Genomic DNA, 20140 nt, shown 5'->3' on the forward strand with positions numbered 1-20140 from the left:
CGTCGGGGAAGTTTCGTCGCCAACGATGGTATCAAATTTGACACCGAAGATTGAAAACTAAACCTTGGGGGGGATGCCACTTTTTAAAACTTGGTCTAGAGGAAAAAAGTTAGTTTTTAGGGTTTTAGGAGGAAAAGAGATTAAATTTTAATTTATTTTTAATATTACAGATAAAATAACGATTTTACTCTTGAAATCATTAATTTTAACCATTTATGGGTGGATAAATAAAATTTTTAATATTATAGATAAAATGATGGCGTCAAACAATGGACGACTATCATACAGAGAATAGATAATGTTCCATCGTCTAACAACCAGCCGTATCGATGGTCGGTGACGAGAGGGAGTAGTGAAGAAAAAACTAAAAATTTGAGAGAAAAAGTTATTTTCAATATTCAAATATATGGGTTAAATGTTAATTTTTAACTCTTGAAAAAAAAAGATAAAATTATATATTTTTTAATATTATTATTAAATAATAATTTTATTTTAATAAAAAATTTAATAATAATATAAAAATAAATAAATATTAAATTTTTTATCTTTAACTAATATATTTCTAAAATTGAATTAAAACTTGTTGTAAAATACTCCTTTACCCTAAATAAATATCTAGACCGGCCCAGGAATGGACAGGACATTGAAGAGGTTGTCATTACGTGGAAGATTCTCAGTAGATACCGACAGGAGACCTTACGCCTTGGCCAGCCTTAAGTTTTAAAATTGCCTTCTTCTATTTTTTCAGGTTTAAAAAATTACTTTTTAAATAAAAATTCCACAGAATTTATTTTAAATTAAATATATTATTAACTTTGAGAATATTTTATTCATATTTACTATAAAAATTCCCAAGGGAATAGAGATAATAATAAAATACTTCACTAATTTGTAATAATTATGAAATCTCCCCTTTTTTTTAACTAATTAGTAAGCCCCTACAGATATGCAAAATAGACCTTAAACCCTTTTATTTTTTAGGGGTGGCCTTGTTGTGTCATTTGATCGAATTGCCCAACTAAAAAATATGATACTTATTATTATCAAAATGCAATATGAGATAATAATGTGGTGAAAAGTGTAAACAGTTAAATAGAAACAAACAAAATTTGTTTAGATTAGTGTGAATCGAAGAAAAAAGTGAAAGGTGTGCATGGAAAAGGACCAAACAATTCTTTCAGAAAGTCACGCTCTGGGGACGAAAGAGATGAGAGGATAAGATTTTGGTTGGTGTCACGTAAATATAAATTTAATTATAATTTTGGCTGCTTCTGGCTTCCAGTCATTGTTGCGGCACTTTGCCTCTGATCACCAATATTAAAATAATAAAATTATACATATAAATTTTTTTATAAAATTTTATATATAAATAATAATATCTTATTTTATAGTTAAATATTATTTTATTTTTAATTTTTAATTATCAAATTATATAATAATATATCATTATTTATATTAAAAATTATACATATAATCTTACTCATTAAAAAAATGGTTTCATAACTTGGGCTTTTGACAAAACTTGTCACCTTTCATGGTAAATTCTTAATTGCCAAGATTTAATATTGAGTTAAATCTTTTCCACTTAATCTGTTAAATTAAATGCGAAGGGGGAAATTATCATATTGACACCTGAGGGGGATACATGTATATCGTGATATCTTAAGGGGGAAATTCTCGTAACTCATTTCTTCTTTTAAACAGACTTGTTTTCTCAAAAGATTTCATAAGAGGACAACCAGAAGGATCTATTGCATCTCTAATACGTGGCTGTTCTGAAAACCCAAAGCTTTCAAAATGCTAGTAGTTGAAGCAATGCAGAAGCAGGAGAAGGAGGAGAATGTTCAGCAAAAGTCCTTTGGATTTTATTACTTCTCAGTAAAGAAGAGAAAAGCCGTCACTGTAACAATTTAACAAATGAGTTTCAATACGATGCAGCTGTTTGAATGCAAAGGGTTACCAGATGAATGCAATATGATGGCAACCCAAAATTATAATAATATATATACACAAAAATAAATGAATATAAATACCCAACTCCATAAAGTATTCAGACAAAATTGAGGAAATAAAGCTACAATACTCATCTCGCATTGATCTTCCAGACTGGTAATGGGTTTTCCAGCAGGTAAGAAAAAGAATGGTGTTTTGGGTAGAACAAAATTTTAATTTGAATCAAGGCCCCTACCAACGGCAACAGCTTTGCGATGACGCCTAGATCCAGACCTCCGGCTATGCCTTGGAGTGGCCTTTCTCACAGGACTACTTACAATCCTTCCTCCAGAAGATTCATTTGGCAATTTCTTCGGTATGTCATGAAACAAAACTGGTGGTGGTGATGGTGGTGGTGGTGGTGGTGGTGATGGAGGTGGGGGTGAGGGCGGGGGTGGTGGAGGGCTAAATGAAACAGGAATGGGCGGCAGAAAGATATGATCTCTATGATATTTCTGCAGGCAGCCAAAGTATACAGAGAAAAATGAATAGAAGTACACAAGGAAGAGAATTTTGATAAATTTTTACTTTATCAATGCTCTAAAAAGCGTATATTTCAGTTTAAAAGAAAATAACTATGAAATAAACCAAAAAAAAATCACCTGAACTACAAAATTCCTTCTTTCACAATCCCAGAACATATTAACTGTCCAATTTGTCTTTGCTGCAATTTTATCCCTCACAGTGGAGAAACTTAGTTGATCCCTGGAAGTAAAACGATCAACCTCATTGTACCAAAGACAGGCAAAAAGGTTGCTGATAGGAACATGCTCTCTGATTACGACACATCCTTCAGGGACATCTGAATAACCATAACGGAGAAGCTTCATAAATGGCAAAACAAAGAACAGAACAAAGAAAAGGCGAGCAAGCATATTGCACCTACCACTTGTAATTGGAAGCTTAGCCTCAGAATATGGAGTCAATCCCTCACTTTTATAAAACTCAACCTGAAAGTCGATAGAAGCATTAACATATTTCTTAGCAGCTTTATTTGCCTCAGCTTCCACAAAGACATCAAAGCGCTTATAATGTCTAGAAATTGCAAAAGTAGCATTTTTTCTCCACAAGTGCCTGAAGGATAGATTGAAGGAGAAAGGAAAATTTTGGGTGAGAAATACACATCTCTTCCGAAAGGAAGAAAAAGGAAAACTAAAAGGTATAGCTCTCAACCACATAACAAATGCTAGTATAAAAACGATATTGTAACCCCTATATGTAATGAATCCAATCTCTGATTACAACACTCACAACCAGAAGACTTCTGAGATCCTATCCGTCATGTTTGTGTGCATGAATGCAATGTTTTTGCTAAACAACCCAAATCCTTTCCCCACATAAAAAGGAAAAGAAAAAACAGAATATGAACCACACCACTTAACAACGTCAAATTCCAAAAAGCTGCTTATATAGGAAGCAAGACAAAATTTAGAGAAAAATTAAAAAAAAAAAATTTCATTAAATTTCCCAGCTGCAAGTATGCAGCACTATATACTGCTAGTAAGTTATTTATCATATAAAAAGATATTGACAGAGGCCCTTTTTTATTGCATAAGATACAAGGCAAGAAAATGTAGAGAAAAATTGATATTAGGTTGACAATAATCCTTTTTCAGTCATGTTTGTAACACAGGCTGTCCTCGCCTAAAGAGATATGTACAAGAAAAGATCCTAAGAAAAAAAATCATATGATATTCCTATCAGTAAAGAGATTACAATGATGATACAATCATATGGTGCAATCCCAGATCCAAAGATTTAATAAGAAAAAGTAACAAGACCATATTAAAGGTGTCTTTTAGTTTATATTATTAACTTATAGTCTTTAAACAAATATAACATACACCCTGCATTGCAATAACAATGTCAATCAAAATTCCACAAACGGGCATCGTCAAGATATCAAAAAGATCATTTATAACCACTCACCAATCTCACTATATAGCATAAATGAGTTTCATGAGTGTAGATACCTTTGACATTTGATAGATGACTTAGGGCTAAGAATGCTACTAATCCTCTATCTGCACATGGATGCCTTCAGCCATGAAATATTAATTTCAAACAATGAAAAAGTATTTTATCTTTCACATGAACTTCCATCTAACTAGGAATCCTCAAGAAGCAACAGCTAATCTTAAGGTCAAATGAGAACATTGTACATGATCCAACAGTCAAATTAAAAAAAAAATTAGCATCTCTAAACCTTCACACCCATGCAAAGGCAATTAGCATGGAGTGATCCTCTTGACTCTGGATATTAGAAAGACATTATATATTCACATGAAAGAAAAGTAATATAGTAGGAAAAATATGACAAAAATTAGAAAGAGATTAAGCCGAAGTCAAAGATGGATACAATATATAAAGAGTATAGCAAAACATCCATTAAAAAAATAATAATTTTATTGTCAATTTATTAAACATGAATGATCACATTTTTCCCTTTAATAAGGACAAGGTACCAAACATCATGATTAACCATCATATATAACTCTTGAAATCCAATGACAAGTATCAACGGAGAAATTTATAAGGCCAAAACATTTAACCAGACCAATTTGAAAGACAATAATCACATATCAATTCAAACGTTACACATAAATACATAAATTAAAGATCAAGAGAATAATTGACTCACCTTTCAAGAATTTGATATGGATCCACAACAAGCTCAAGTTTCCCATCAATCCATAATGAAAAGCGGGCATTGGGGAACAACCTATGTAGCAGAAGCTTTGGAATCTGAGATAAATGCATATAGGTCAAAAGGTGTATTAAAGCAGAATAACTTTTAGGCACAAAGCCCCTTGAATACTAACCAATAAGCTTGAAGTAAAACCAAACCACAAGTTAAAAAAGCTAATGCAATATAGTATTGTGCATCAGAATCTATATTATAGAGCACTCATCAAGGTAAAAGAAGATGCAACTATTTAAAGTTAGAGTGCTGCATATCAGAAATTAGACAACCTCTTTACATCTGATTTAAAGAAAAAAGAATCTAGCGGAGATTTACAGCATTTACCTTTCCAGTCCGCCTCGCATCAGTGTATGGAATATTATGTATAACAACAATTCTCCATATCCCCATCATCTTACTACTGTCAAGACCACTATTGGCTTTCAAATATGCTTCTGTTTCTTCATCAACAAACATGAAGAAGCATACAGTTTTCCTGGAATATTCACTAATATTGCTTGGCTGGTTTACATCATCAAAAGCCCCTGAAAAATAATATATTTATTTAATAAGCAAAAGATCAGCTTAAACAGAAAAATGTTTAATTAAATTGCATGTATAGAGTGGTACCAAAAATTGCTGATATAACAACTATTCCACGGCATTGCTCCATATCAAGAAGGTCCTCCTCATCAAGGTCAAATCCTGTCCCGCGTCCAGGTTTTCCTTTGACAAACCTGATTGATATACATTATGAAAAATGAAAAAAAAACACAGCTAACTTATATGACTAAAGGCTTCAGGAGTAAGAAATTGCCACAAGCATAGACAATTAAAGGATCTAATTTATCGAGTAAAGTTTCAAAGAAATCAACAGCCAAGTCTCATAATTTTTTTCAAGAAGATTGAGAAATCATACCCACAGTGCACACTCATTGACTCTCTTATGTCATAAGAATCAGTTCTTTGTGCTAAAGTAGGATATCCAGCAAAGTCTGAGCCTCCAAATTCTGTATCTCTGTTCAACTCTGGCTCAACAATATATGTTAAATTCTTTACTACCGGAGAAAATGAGGGGACACTTGGCATTAAGGCAATGGCTTCTTCCACAGGAAGGTAACATACTGGACATGCTGAAACATAAACAAGCAGAAAATTTCAGCAACTTAATACATCAATATGAAGTATATCTCAGCTTGTAGATGCCATTGCTTTCTAGAAACCTATAATGACTTTGTATTTACACAGAAATTTCTGTTTGACAAATATAAACAAAAAATTGGATGAAAGAAAAGAAACCTCTGAATAGGTCACAGAAACTTACGCCGTGGTCCAGTTCTCTTTTTATCTGCTGGTGGGGGAGGTAATGTGAAACTATTACATGGATGCCCTGGTGGAAGAGTGTAACCCAGAAAATATGAAGGAGTAGGAGGGGGAGAAATCCTATTTTCAATTGCTTCCCCGGTGTTCACTACAATATTCAGATTGTTCACGGTGATAAAAGAATTATGAATGTTCGTATTGTTAAAAGAATTCTGATTGTACATATTTTCAGTTTGCTCTCTGTATATTGGTGTAGATTCAGAATAATTTACAGTAAAGTTTCCACTGAAACTAATGATCGGTACATGGTCTATCTCCTGTGTATCTTCACCTGAAAACATACCAAAAGCACAAATAAGATAAGAGTGGCAACTATTTGTACCAGCTTCAGTGAAGGAGTCATTTAGTGAAAGCTGGAGTATGCAGGCACAGAAGTAGTCTTCAAATGAATTATTTTTAACACTAAAAACAATCTTATTGGAGAAATTTCAACCTTCAAAACATGTTACCCATAAAAGAGAATAAGTGAGCATCAAATACTTCAAGCAATTTATGGAGTCATTAGAAATCAAAATTAATCATCCGTATCAAGTGATAGCCAGCATCTCCGCAGAAAGAAGGTGTTGAGCTGGACCTTAATTTCACAGGATTTTTACAATAGCAAATCAAAATGAAATCCGAAGAGAGAATGATCACAACCAAGCTTTATCCTATTTCAAACACACTCAACATGCAAACTGGAAAATGCCGCTTTTCAGAATCCCTTTCCCAAAGTTTTATACAAAGATGAAAGATGACTAAAACACCATTATACTCCCAAATATAAACATGATCTTAAACAAGAATCCATTAAATTCAAACCAATGGTATAACAGAAAAAAGACATCCTTCTGCAAGTTCTCTAATGAAAATACTTAACTAAAACAGTAACTAATCATCAACACAATTCAATTATCAATACTGAACAATCCAGCAAGTTCATACAAACCTTTCCCAACATACAAAACCCAGACGAAAACGGCTGCGGAGATAACAGATAGTAACAGCATTCCAACCTTCTTGCGGCCGGCAAATTTACAGATCCAGGCCACCAAACCATCCTTCTCCTTGAACATCTTTGAAGGCTTAATACGTATCGAAGTTTGTTGGATCGGCAACAAGCCTCCACCGTCCTGTAACTGTTGTTTATCCAAAGATCCATAACTCCCAGAACGAATCCCCAATGACCCTCCAGTCATCGTCATCTAAAACACACATACACTCCTTTCATCTCACCCTCATTCACGACTATTTTTCAAAACGCACCGACAAAAACTTCAAAAACTCAATTCCAACCCAATTCAGCTGTTCAAACCATGCGAAACCCACCACACTAAATCCGCCTCAAAACCTCTGGGGCGCCTCAAAATTCCAATGAAATGTGCTTTAACAGATTGCTCAACTAGCCCTCGATTCAATGAAGTGTTTCCACTTGTAAAAATGCGTTTTCAAAACCAAAACTTCATGGACTTCCGACTTTGAGATGAAGACAAATTGAAATAAAAACTGAAACGCTCAGATCAAAGTGGAGTCTTTTAATATAAATCTTTGTTTGAAACACAATGAGTTTGGATTTAATTAGGCATACGAAGTGTTCGGCAGAAATCAAGTCTTTTCTTTTTTCATTGAATCTGGATAAAGATTTTACTAATTTTTAGGATGTCTTAAATCAATGGCAAAATTTAGATCAAAGTAATAATGCGGAAAAAAGAAAAAGAATATAAACTTAACAATAAGTTGAAAAATCTGATAGGCTAGGTTGCGGCCATGTAAGTTGCGATGTCAGAGATCGGACGGTAAAGATTTAGCCAAAATTATTATAGAATAAAATAATGATAAATTATTTTAGGACAAGATATTACACAACTGAGTTATATAGGTTAATGCTATTTTTAATTAAGTTAAATTTGTAAATAAATAAATAAATAAATAAATATTTCGTTGAATTTGAGGAAAACATAATGCAGCAAGATTGGGAGCTTTGTTCTCAGTGAATCTGTTTGTGTCTTGGATTTGCTTTTGTTTTTGTTTTTCAGTTTTTATTGAAAGTTTGGGTAGTAAAATATCTTAGCCTTAATATCGGTTTAAGTGAGGATAAATTAAGGAAAATTAAAATAATTATCCCAAAGATAAGGGGGCAAAATAAACTACCTCTGCATTTTACCGTTAAACGAAACTGCCTTAAAATTGTGAAGAGACGAAAATACCCCTCCAATCAAAATCGGCTATAACCACGTGCATCACCGCCAAACACACGAAAACAAAAATTTCGAATTCGCGTTTTTGCGTACTCAGCAACTCCAATTTTATCCGACAATTTTTGCGATTTTTTTGGCCACAAATATGGACAAAAAGGTTAGTAAAACAACTCTTGTTATCTCTTTATGCATTTTGGTTCACAATTTGAGCGATTTGATGTGAAATTTGGTTGTTTAGCGTTAGGATTCTTATTTGAAATTTTGGACGAAAATGTTTGATTTTTTTGTGATTTTGATAAATTTTTTTAGGGTTTTTGTGTTAGATTAGGTGTAGAGTTGATGTTTAATCATAAATGATGTTTATTATTGTGATTTTAATTAACATAAGAACACTTTTATCCCAACAATTAGTTAGTAAGGATAAATTATAACAAATTTAAAATTATCTTTTAACAATTTTTTAAAAATAATAATTAAATTAACTATTTTATTATATGACCAACTAAATAGGATAATTTTAATAATAAAATATAGATAGGGTATTTTTAGTATCTCCATAAAACTAAACATATTTAATATTATATAAACCTTTAAAATAATTTCGAACATTTTTTAAGACTAATTTTGGTTTAAGAAAATTAGTTCTTTAAATAAATAATAAAAAATTACACCCAATAAAATGTAATAAAAAAATTAATCACTAAATAAAGGATTAATTTAGTTTTTTAAACTTCAGAACAAGAGGATCTTGAAGACATTTAAGTTGTGAAAGTTGTCATTTTTAAACAGAATTTTCCACCATATTCTGCATTTATCACAAATTTATGTCATGTTTCCCTTACCCATTTGGCTTAAAATCCTTCTAAGCGCTGCCCATCTCTATAGTTTCCCAAGTTGTTATATAAGAGATTGAATCAATTATACTGAATATAATAAAATTCGGATCTAATGATTAATTTTATAATTATTAAATAAATTAAGATTTTGATTTTGATATATTATTATAAAAAGATTTAAATATATATTCTTTTATATATATATTTTGGAGTTTATATTTATAATTTCCTTGAATAAAAGCAAAAAGGCAGACTTTTTTTTGGATGATAACATGATATGTCTAGATATAGCAAATTGTGCAAAAATTTAAGTTTCATTTATTTGGGATTAAAAAACGATCCCTTATAGCCATGTACATGAATTTAATGAACAAAGTGGTCCTTCAAATCATGAGAGAAGAAAATTATTTGTATATTTTTTCTATCCAAATTTTAATATAATCTCAAAATCATATCCATAACAGATAAAAAATTCAAACACCCATCTATAAACTAACTGTTGTCTAAATTTTTAGTTAGATGTACGGATAAAATCGTTATTTTATCCATAAACCCTAAAATTTTAAAATTTATATTATTTTTCCCCCAGGTTTTAAAGCTAATACTTCACCCCTATTCTCAAAGTTTGAAATATTTAGATTTCACCCCTAAAGTTTGTTTTTCTTCTCCAGCCACCAACATTCTAGTTAACGGTCGACGCTTTCTATCTATTTTCTAGATCTAACCACAAAAGACAACGAAGGACAATTACCCACAAAGACGAAATGTTATCCTTTATCGCTTCTTCCCTATTTGGAGGACACTTCGTCATCTTGATCTAAACGATGAAGGGTTGTTCTTCGTCAAAGAACACTATTACTTTTTCTTAGTTACTGACTGACCCTAAGCCACCAAAGATGAAACCTAAAAAGAGAGAAAAGTAAATTTTTCAAAGTTTAATAATGGGAGTAAATATTAGTTTTTTAAACTAATAGAAAAAAAATGATATAAACGTTAAGGTTTAAGGTTTATAGATAAAATAATAATTTTATCTCTATATCTAACTGAAAATTTTTATGGTAATTAGCTTATAAATGAGTATTTGAATTTTTCATTTATTATAGATTTTAAGATTAAAATAAAATTTAGATGAGAAATTGTCCTTTTCCCTATTAATATTAAGGAATGTTGCTAATGCCACATGACGGGGACATTATCATGTGCATGTTGTAGCTTTTGGTAAGATTCATGACACCTACTTAACAATGCTTAATAACTTTGATGAAGCCCTTAATGATTTTTTTTGGTGTACATTTTTATTATTTTTGTAACACCCAATTAAAAATTTTTAAAAGTAACAAGTTGTGATTTTTATAATAAACATGTAATTCTAATGTTTGATTAGAGGGTCGTTGAAAGGAATATAATCTAATTAAAATATAGGATAATTAATTATGGTGATGGCCGGCGTCGGCTTCACCATTATGACCTAATTTGGTGGCCACGACTTTATGTTAAAATAAAGGCCTAATGACTATTTCCCACTCGACCGCAGATTTGATGCAAATTTATTTTTTTTAATTATTTATTAAAATTTCTAACTCTCATTCATTAATTATTAAAAATAATTAATTTTAAAAATAAAATTATTATCTAATTAATAAATATATTTAAAATAATAAAAATATTATTTTTTAATAAATTTAAAAAATAATAATTTTTATTTAAATTAAATTTTAAAAAGTTATTTTCCTTCTCTCCCTTGGAATTTTATTTTTACTAAAACTCTTTAAATTTTTATCAAACCTTGAGTAAGAAATAATTATTTAGTCTAAAATAAGTAAAAAAACCTATTTTAAAAGATATTATATATTTAATAATTTATTTAAAATAATAAAATATTATTTATCTTTTTTAAATCTGAAAAAGTAATTATTATTTTTTTTTTTTGAATTTATCCTGATAAAATTACGCTCTCCACATTCCCTCCCTCGGGTCAGTAAACCTAATTTGGCCTAAAATAAATAAAAGAAAGTCTATTTTGAAAGGCACCGTGCACTTGGCCGTCGTATTAATCTATTTACGTTTCCTAAATTGAGTAAATCACACTTTTCCAGCCAAGGTTTAGGGAAATTACACTTGGTGCACCCTCAAATGCATAAATTGCAAATATTCACCCCAAATTGTAACTCCATTATTGAATAAGGGTTCTAAGTTCTATGGCAATTTACTCTTCTTAAAATTTACCTTTTTAAGTGTGATCCAATGATTCTATGTCAATCAACTTTTATTTTTTATTTTTATATCATTTCAAAATTTTAGATTTTTTAAAATTTAGTGTATAAGGAAGATAAAATATCTTTTATGCCCTTTTACTGTTTGTTTTTAAAGTTTTTCATAATAAAATTACAATTTTGGTAGAAGTTGTAGATTAAGGTGGAAAGTTATTTCCCTAAACTTTGAGTGGAATATGGTAATTTACTCTTCTTAAAATTTACTCCTGTTTCGTGCCAGTCAAACCATAATAATAACAGCTAACATCACCCTAAAAAGATTTAAGACTTTGTGAAGTTGAAAGCAATGGTTGGTTGGAAGTAAATCCAAATTGAGTTTGAGCCTATTTAAACTTTAAGTTCAATAGTTAAATTGAACTTATTTGAAAAATGTTCTACTTTAATTTGTTTAAGATAAATCAAGTCTGAGTTTAAGTTTGAATCAAATTTTGAGTTCAGTTTGGTATTAAAACGATATTATTTTAATAATTATTAAGTAAAATAATATCGGTTTAGTTTATTTATATTAAAATTTTCGGGTTTATGAGTTTTTCAAACAAAACACTTCTAAACGTTGAATTCGAGCTAATAAGTATTGAACTTTCCAGCTCAAACTCCTTTGAGTTTAACTTATTTTAGATTTATTCAAATTGAATTTAAATTCAAGCTCTAATAAAGGATAAAAAGACCAAATAAGAGCCTAGCAAAGTCAATGGGCAATGAAGAATGACTTTTTTGGTCTCAAATTGATTGGGCTCCTGTTAATCTGATGCACCGTGCTGGAAAACACATGACACTGAAGAAGTAATGCCTCCTGGGTTTGGTTTAGTGTTGCACATGAGTCTACATCTATTAGTATAGATGTGTCCTCAAGTAATCCCAATATGCAAATCTTTGACTTATTTCCTCTACATTATTACATAGATTTCTGATCTGAACCTGAACCCAAGATTCATTCAACCATCTTCGGTCATTTCCTTATCTGCATTAATAGCTTGAATTAATTGCAGAGGAAGAGGAAAGCATGGGTAGGCGTAGGGAGGACCAGTGGGGTGGAACACCTCATTCATTCCTGTTCCAGTCCTTGTAGGATAATCAATCTGTGTCTCGATTTGTCGGAAATAATAAAAATTTATTGTTTCGTATTTATAAAAAAAAAAAAAATTTCCATCCCTGATATTTTAAAAAAAATTTTCTTTCCGTCTCCATCTTTACACCAGTGAAAAACGCTCACTTTTTTTGTCTTTTAAATATAATATAAATATATTAAATAATAAAATTAATTAAAATCAAATCAATTAATTGTTTTAAATATTATAATTAAAATATATTGGTTATTTTAATATATATACTAAATAATATAAAAATATATTAATATTTTAAATAAATATATAAATGTGGAGACAGATACAGGACAAGGACGATCCAAAGTCCAAACCATGCAAGCGTCCGATTTCTGACGTGTTGACTGAATCAGAGGCTGTCTTTTTGTCAGTCAACGTGAAAATGGTTTAAATTAACTTTGCAGTGTATGTAATTCGAAGGGATCACGGAAAACATGTAATATAAACGCAGTTTAGCTGATAGATCTGCTTTTGTGTGTGTCTCCGATGCAGCCACATACTCGCGGTTGAGACTTTCTTCAGATGAATGTACAAAATACCTGGGGACCAGACCAACTTGCTTGCTGAAAATGAAACCTGAACAAAATCATTACTCATGTCATTGTCTTTATGGTTGAAATCTGAGGCCTTGCTAGTTTCATGTCCATATCACAATTCCCTTCCGCAATAAAATATTCTTTCGGAATTGAATTATTAAAATATCCTCAGATTCTAAGTTTTTTTCAATGAGAAATTAGTAAAGGCCATTACCTGCAATTAACCTGGAGAAGAAAAGATGTTTCAACCATGGCAATTATGATTTCACATGGTAAACCACAAGACCTGTCACCATTTCAAGTGGCATTTCAGTTGGAAAGAAGCTGTTATAATGATCTGTTTAACTGCTCAATTATGTATTTCTGTAACTTCGGATCAACCTTTAACAACAATGCTTTATTTCCAGCCATTTCCAAGAGTTTCCCAGTTGTTTGGTCCCTGGAAGCTGATTGGTGTAAATAATACTTTTACATGTCGTTCAAATTCAGTCAACTCAACAGTGTAGCTCGCTTCATGTTTAGTCTTTTACTCATCTAACTTTGTTCCCACTCCCTTCATACATCGTTCTGGAATGGCCGGCTGCCTGCTGCTAACATCATCTCTGACCTTTTGCTGTAATCTTTTCTCATTTCTTTGTTTATTTTATGTTACTAACTTTTTATAGACTGCCAAAATCAACCCCCAATTCTTTTACCCTTCAACTTCATAAAATCAAACTGCCTACAATTATAATCAAATGGCCAGATTGTAGTTTTTTAGACCATCCAAGGGCAAAGTCATAGCCCCAAAAAACCAATAAATGTTGGTTTGTAATTTTCAACCAACTCTTTATTCAGCTGACTTGACCTCTTTCTTGTCCAACCATTCTTGTTCCCACGTCTGTTTCATTGCATTTTCATCCACCTGAAATATCCCATGAAAGAAAAGCTTTGGCTTCATTGCAGCAATGGAGAACAACCTGAAGCTTCTCCTGTTTAGTTCATTGTCGTTACTCCTATGTTTTCAACCCATATATGGCATTGATTTTGTGTTCAATGGATTCAATTCTTCCAACTTGTTATATTATGGCAGTGCCACCGTTGAATCTCGTATTCTTACTCTTACCAATGAAACATCTTTCACAATTGGTCGAGCTCTTTATCCAATAAAAATCCCAACGAAAAAGCCTAACACTTCTTATGTGTACCCATTCTCAACTTCTTTTATCTTCGCCATGGCTCCTTACAAAAATACTTTCCGGGGCCACGGCCTGGTTTTACTTTTTGTACCATTTACTGGTATTCAAGGGGCCACATCAGCTCAAAATCTTGGCCTTTTCAACCGCAGCAACAATTTTAATCGCAATAACCATGTGTTTGGAATCGAGTTTGATGTTTTCAAGAACGAAGAGTTTGATGATATTGACGACAACCATGTGGGAATTGATGTAAATTCTCTCAATTCTGTGAGTGCAAAGCCAGCGGGGTATTGGCCTGACAATTCAAATGATGATGCAAAGTCATTCAAGAAACTGAAGTTAAACAATGGTGAAAATTACCAGGTTTGGATTGACTATGCAGAATCTTTTATTAATGTAACAATGGCAGTGGCAGGCATGGAAAGGCCTAAAAGGCCTCTATTGAATGTTTCTCTTAACTTGTCTCATGTGTTTGAGGATCGAATGTATGTTGGTTTCACTGCATCGACAGGAAAATTAGTTGAAAGTCACAAGATTTTGGCTTGGAGTTTCAGTAATGAAAATTTTTTGTTGAGTCAAGAATTGATCACCAGTGGTTTGCCATCTTTTGTTCTTCCAAAGACACCATTTTTTCAGTCAAAGTGGTTTATTGCAGGAACAATAATTGGCGGTTTCTTTGTAGTTGTTTTTTGTGTTCTTTTTTCCCTGTTTTTGATCAAGAGAAAGCAAAGGATAGCAAGGAAGAGAGCAGAAATGGAAGATTGGGAATTGGAGTATTGGCCTCATAGAGTGACTTACCAAGAGATTGAAGCAGCAACAAAGAGATTTTCAGAGGAAAATGTGATTGGTGTAGGAGGAAATGGAAAGGTCTATAAAGGAGTTTTGGCAGGAGGGGATGAGATTGCTGTGAAGTGCATTTCTCACGAAAATGAAGGAATGAGAGCCTTTCTGGCAGAAATTTCAACCCTTGGAAGATTGAAACACAGGAACTTGGTGGCATTGAGAGGTTGGTGTAAGAGAGAAAAAGGGAGCTTCATGTTGATGTATGATTACATGGAAAATGGGAGTCTAGACAAGAGAGTTTTTGAATGTGATGAGAGCAAAATGGCGAGTTGTGAAGAGAGAATAAGAATTCTGAAAGATGTGGCTTCTGGGGTATTATACTTGCATGAGGGATGGGAAAAAAGGGTGCTACATAGGGACATTAAGGCAAGCAATGTGCTACTTGATAAGGATATGAATGGAAGGCTCGGTGATTTTGGTTTAGCCCGGATGCACAGCCACAGTCAAGTGGCTAGCACGACTCGCGTGGTGGGCACTGTCGGCTACTTGGCACTGGAAGTGATCACCACAGGACGAGCTTCGGCACAAACTGATGTGTTTGGATTTGGGATCTTGATCTTAGAGGTCATGTGTGGGAGGAGACCTATAGTGGCAGGGAAGCCAAATTTGGTGGACATGGTGTCACAAATGATGGTGGAAGGGAAATTACTGGATGCATTAGACGAGCGATTGAGGGCAAAAGGAGGGTTCAATGAGGAGGAAGTAGAGAAGGTAATGCATTTGGGAATGTTGTGTGCTTTTCCAGATCCCAGTGCCAGACCAAGCATGAGACAAGTAGTGAAAGTGTTAGAAGGAAAGACTGAGGCTTTTGATTGTGAAACAGAGGCCATGGATGCATATTTACTACAGAAGTCCAAGCATATGTGGTCTAATTATTCTCAAAGTTTTATCAGCTCTAGTTTTGCAACACATCCAACATTCAAAGATATTAAACAATCCCTTTCTTCTTCCATGCCAATATCATGGTCTAATACAACAATGGAGGGGAGATGAATCATAAATCTACATCACATTGGTTGCTAAATTTGATGCACCTGACTGAAATGCCCCAATTGGGATGGTAAAGACTTGTGACTGTGGAAGATCTAGTTGCAGAGGCAAGTGGTCAAAGAATGGTTATACATATTTATAGCTGTATAGGTTGGTTTTGTAGAAAGATTTTCCACATTTAGGCTGTTAATGTATATAAGAATTGTATTACTAGAACAATTAGTTCAGATTATAGATCATGCATAGATAAATGGGTTTAATAGATACATACAAAGAGCCAATCTTCATAAATCTTCAAGAATGAGTTCGTTCTTTTACCAAAACAACAAATTTAATGAAGAGCAATGCTATTGAGTTCCTAATTGACTTATCATTGACAATGCCTTCAGTACTTAAAAACTCTGAACAAATCCTGCTACAAAAACAGAGCAGCCAATTTTCAAGTATACCACCAGCAACATCAAATAGAAAGCAGAGACAAATTCAAAGAAAAGATGACAAACTAATTGAAGGTTCCCAAAAGAAGCACATCACATTTGGTCCCAAAAGATGACTTGGATGATTTCTCTGGTCAATCCACTAGTTTCTGCAAATTAAATACGAAAATTTCAATTAGTTTGTTAAATACATTGAATGAAATATCTTAGAGAGAGATTAACCAAGTTAAAAATATTATAATTAAGATTATGGTTACTTTATAAACAATTAACCGCGGTTGGTTTTCAATTAATATATATTACTTTCATAATATATTTTTATTACTTATATTAGTTATTTGATTTATTTGTAATAAAAATTGTCATAATTTTTTATTATTAATATTGATATGATAAATAATATAAATAGTAATTTAATTATTACATTTTTTTAGTATTAAAATATTACTAAATTAATTTTGATTTTATTATATTTTATTTTGATTTATTAATTTTTTAACAAAAAAATAACCTAATTTTTAATTAATATAATAAGTAATATAAAAAAAAATTTTAGAATAATTATATCAAAGATATTTAAGTAAAATAATTTATTATTATTTCTAATTAAATACAATAATTATATATATTTATCACAATTTTATCAAATATAGTAATAATTTATATCTAATAATTTTTTAAATAATTTATTTTTAAAATTTTAATAATAAAATATTACTCAAACTATAAGTTGTTTAAAATTATCTAACATAAATTTTTGCATCCTCCAAGCAATGCTCGATTTGGATTGGAGCAGGAGAAAATCTCAACTAATCTTGTGCACAAATTAACGCTTACACAATAAATGAAATTAATCGTCTCCAAAATTAGTCAAGTTTAAAACCCGATGTACTGGAAGGTGACTTGGAAGCGACAATACCGGAATAGCATGGGCAGCTTTTGTCACAAGGGACAGAACCTTAAATTTTGTTGCGTTCTTTGTCCACCAATCCTATGTATCCAGATCACTTTAGACCGTCTTCATAGGCACCCTCAAGGCACTTGTACGCATGGGTATCAGTAGTTATATATATACCATGTATCCTATTATATCAGGTCATATGATATAAATAAAAAAGACATATAATATAATATATCATATACATTATTAATATAAATTGATATATTTGTTTAAAAAAAAAAATGATATATTAAAAATATATATGATAAATTTAAATTTTTTTATATATGTTTATAATATTTTTTAAAATGATGACATATTTATTATATATTTTATTTTTTTAAAATTGTATTATATGATATAATATAATACAATATTCAATATATAATATATAAAATTAGATATTTAATATACAATTTAACTGTTATACTTATAAATGATATATAAATCGATTATGACCACAATTTGTGAACACAATTACATACGTACAAAAAATTAGTTATGTGTTCATAATCCCATGCAACGGATGACAAAAAAAGTTTGAAATGTAACGGAGACACATCAATTTTTGTATGGTTTAGCTGTGACCATAGCTCACATTCATTATTGGAGCCTTAGACTCAGAGATGCCGAACATTGCCTCTGAGATTGAGGCTAACAATTACGAGCTCATAGGCAGCTAAAAAAGAATGATAATTTATACAACAAAGAAAAGGTAAAATTACAGCTCATAATCATAAACAGGCTAAAAACAAAAGCAATTTACAGAGCAGTAGCCCAGTGTTAGTATTTTTATGCATACAGCCACCACCACCCACATGGAGGAAAAAGAAAATCATCAGCAATCACATGTATAATGTATTGGAGTGGGCACTTTGAGTGGATAACCTGTTACTTTTTCCACTGCAAACCATTTGAGATGGAGAAATGACAGGCACCAATTTTCAGGTGTTTTTATGGCATCGTTAGGGTTCACAAGCACAATCTTGAAATGACCTGACGGATCAGATATTTAATGTTATCTTCTGGATAAAACACATACATGGATTTACCCTGGATTTGGTTCACTGCATAGTTCTGAAAAAAAAAGTCTCAGAGATAATCAGAAAATCTTCTGCGTTGGTTAGCTGGTGGTCAATGAAATCATTCTCTATATCCTTATAAAGGAGCCCACTGAATGTAAAACAGTGCATTCATCAGTCATTCCATGAATGATCGGGAAATATCTTGCAGAACCTATAACAAAAATGGTGATTAGGGTTCTTGTGGATAGTATGCATGGCCGTTGTTTGGGCTGAAATGTATTTAGATGGAGTTGGGGATGAATTCAACAATGGACACTAACAAAATTACAAAAAATGATTCAGATTCTGAGTGAAGCCTTAACTTTAATTATCGGTTAAAGGCATTAATCATGCTGGGCTCCCTTTTTATCTAAATCATCATTGATATTCTTCTGATCATCACATGACGCGACGCCACTTAATCTAATTATTCTACACTTTAATTATTTTTTAGAATGCTAGTCCCATCTTGCCAACTACTTCTCCAGACTGTGGGGCATACATGAAATTTGGATATATGTATAATTAACTCTCATAGTTATCTGTTTCCATCCCCTTCTTCTTTGATCATAATCAAGATTTTGAGAGTTAATATCTCTAGATTATAACTTAATCATAATTGCCTTGGGACAGAAAAGATAAACACAGCTAGTGCATCAGCTTTTGGTTTAAAGGTCTATCCATATTTGAGAGTTTTCCTTCACACCCTATTGGGTTTGAAATTTTTAGGTATAGGCTAATATTAATTATAATTTTTTGTTTAATAAAATTAAGTAATTGAATGATTTAATGTTATTTTATAAATAAATTTAAATAATTAATAAAAATATATAATAAATTTAAAAGTTACGATCTGGATGAATGGTTTAATATATACTTTTGGATTATTCAAATTGTAAGGGGTTCAAGTAAATTGACTAAAGTCTTTATTTCAAAACCTAATTTATTACAATTTTTCTTATTGAAAATCATCATAAAAAAGGTTTCTGAAATGAAAAGTCCGTCATAACAAATTTTTAATTTCAATAATTCTCAAAGATTATTCGGATTCAAATTGAATAATGTTTTAAATAATTTTATAATTCTAAAATTTAATTCAGTACCTGTAAAACTACAGTGGCATGATTTTATTAAGCTCATGCAAAATAATTCTAACCCTCGCAAGCCAAATAATACAACTAATCCTCATCATTAAGCCAATAAAATGACAACTTAATCACTTGGGAACACTGTAATATTATCTTATTTGTTTTGTTGGGTAATGAGTTTTAAAATCATTAGAACAGAGAACACATAATTTAAAAAGATTAATTATAAAATTAAGCATGTCAAACAAATATTTCTATTGATAAATTTCATCTTATCGGTTTGCAGTATATAATTAAATCTTATTATTCCGATGTCCACGTCAGAAATGTTACCGGAATGGTACCCGCCGGCCTCCACAAATATCTAATTGTTTCTTCTACCAACTCTTGCTTATATTAAGATGGATAACGACATTGATCCTCACCTAAAATAAGATAATTGAGGGCACATGGAGGTGGATAAATGATCGAGATAATAATTATATATAAATTATATTTGTTTCAATATTAATATGAAATTAAAAGGATTAGAGAGACGGTGTTGACTATATATTAGAATAATATTATTATATATACTTATTTTAAGTATCTAAATATGTATATATTTATATATATTA

General features: G+C 31.4%; 2 protein-coding genes across 2 annotated transcripts; one reads left to right on the forward strand and one right to left on the reverse strand.

Annotated features, from left to right (window-relative positions):
• Nucleotides 1–1843: 1843 nt before the first annotated feature.
• On the reverse strand, nucleotides 1844–7746 carry LOC123193675 (probable hexosyltransferase MUCI70). Its single transcript, XM_044606738.1, has 9 exons — nucleotides 6987–7746; nucleotides 6000–6329; nucleotides 5595–5808; nucleotides 5306–5412; nucleotides 5021–5220; nucleotides 4634–4737; nucleotides 2879–3066; nucleotides 2595–2794; nucleotides 1844–2447 (listed from the first exon to the last, which is right to left on the reverse strand). The coding sequence occupies exons 1-9, from the start codon at nucleotides 7240–7242 to the stop codon at nucleotides 2166–2168; spliced, it is 1881 nt and encodes a 626-aa protein (XP_044462673.1). The 5' UTR covers nucleotides 7243–7746; the 3' UTR covers nucleotides 1844–2165.
• Nucleotides 7747–13816: 6070 nt separating this feature from the next.
• On the forward strand, nucleotides 13817–16356 carry LOC123192341 (L-type lectin-domain containing receptor kinase VII.1-like). Its single transcript, XM_044604860.1, has one exon. The coding sequence runs from the start codon at nucleotides 13931–13933 to the stop codon at nucleotides 15995–15997; it is 2067 nt and encodes a 688-aa protein (XP_044460795.1). The 5' UTR covers nucleotides 13817–13930; the 3' UTR covers nucleotides 15998–16356.
• Nucleotides 16357–20140: the final 3784 nt, after the last annotated feature.

This window comes from Mangifera indica, chromosome 12, assembly GCF_011075055.1.
Source record: "Mangifera indica cultivar Alphonso chromosome 12, CATAS_Mindica_2.1, whole genome shotgun sequence".
Lineage (NCBI taxonomy): Eukaryota > Viridiplantae > Streptophyta > Magnoliopsida > Sapindales > Anacardiaceae > Mangifera > Mangifera indica.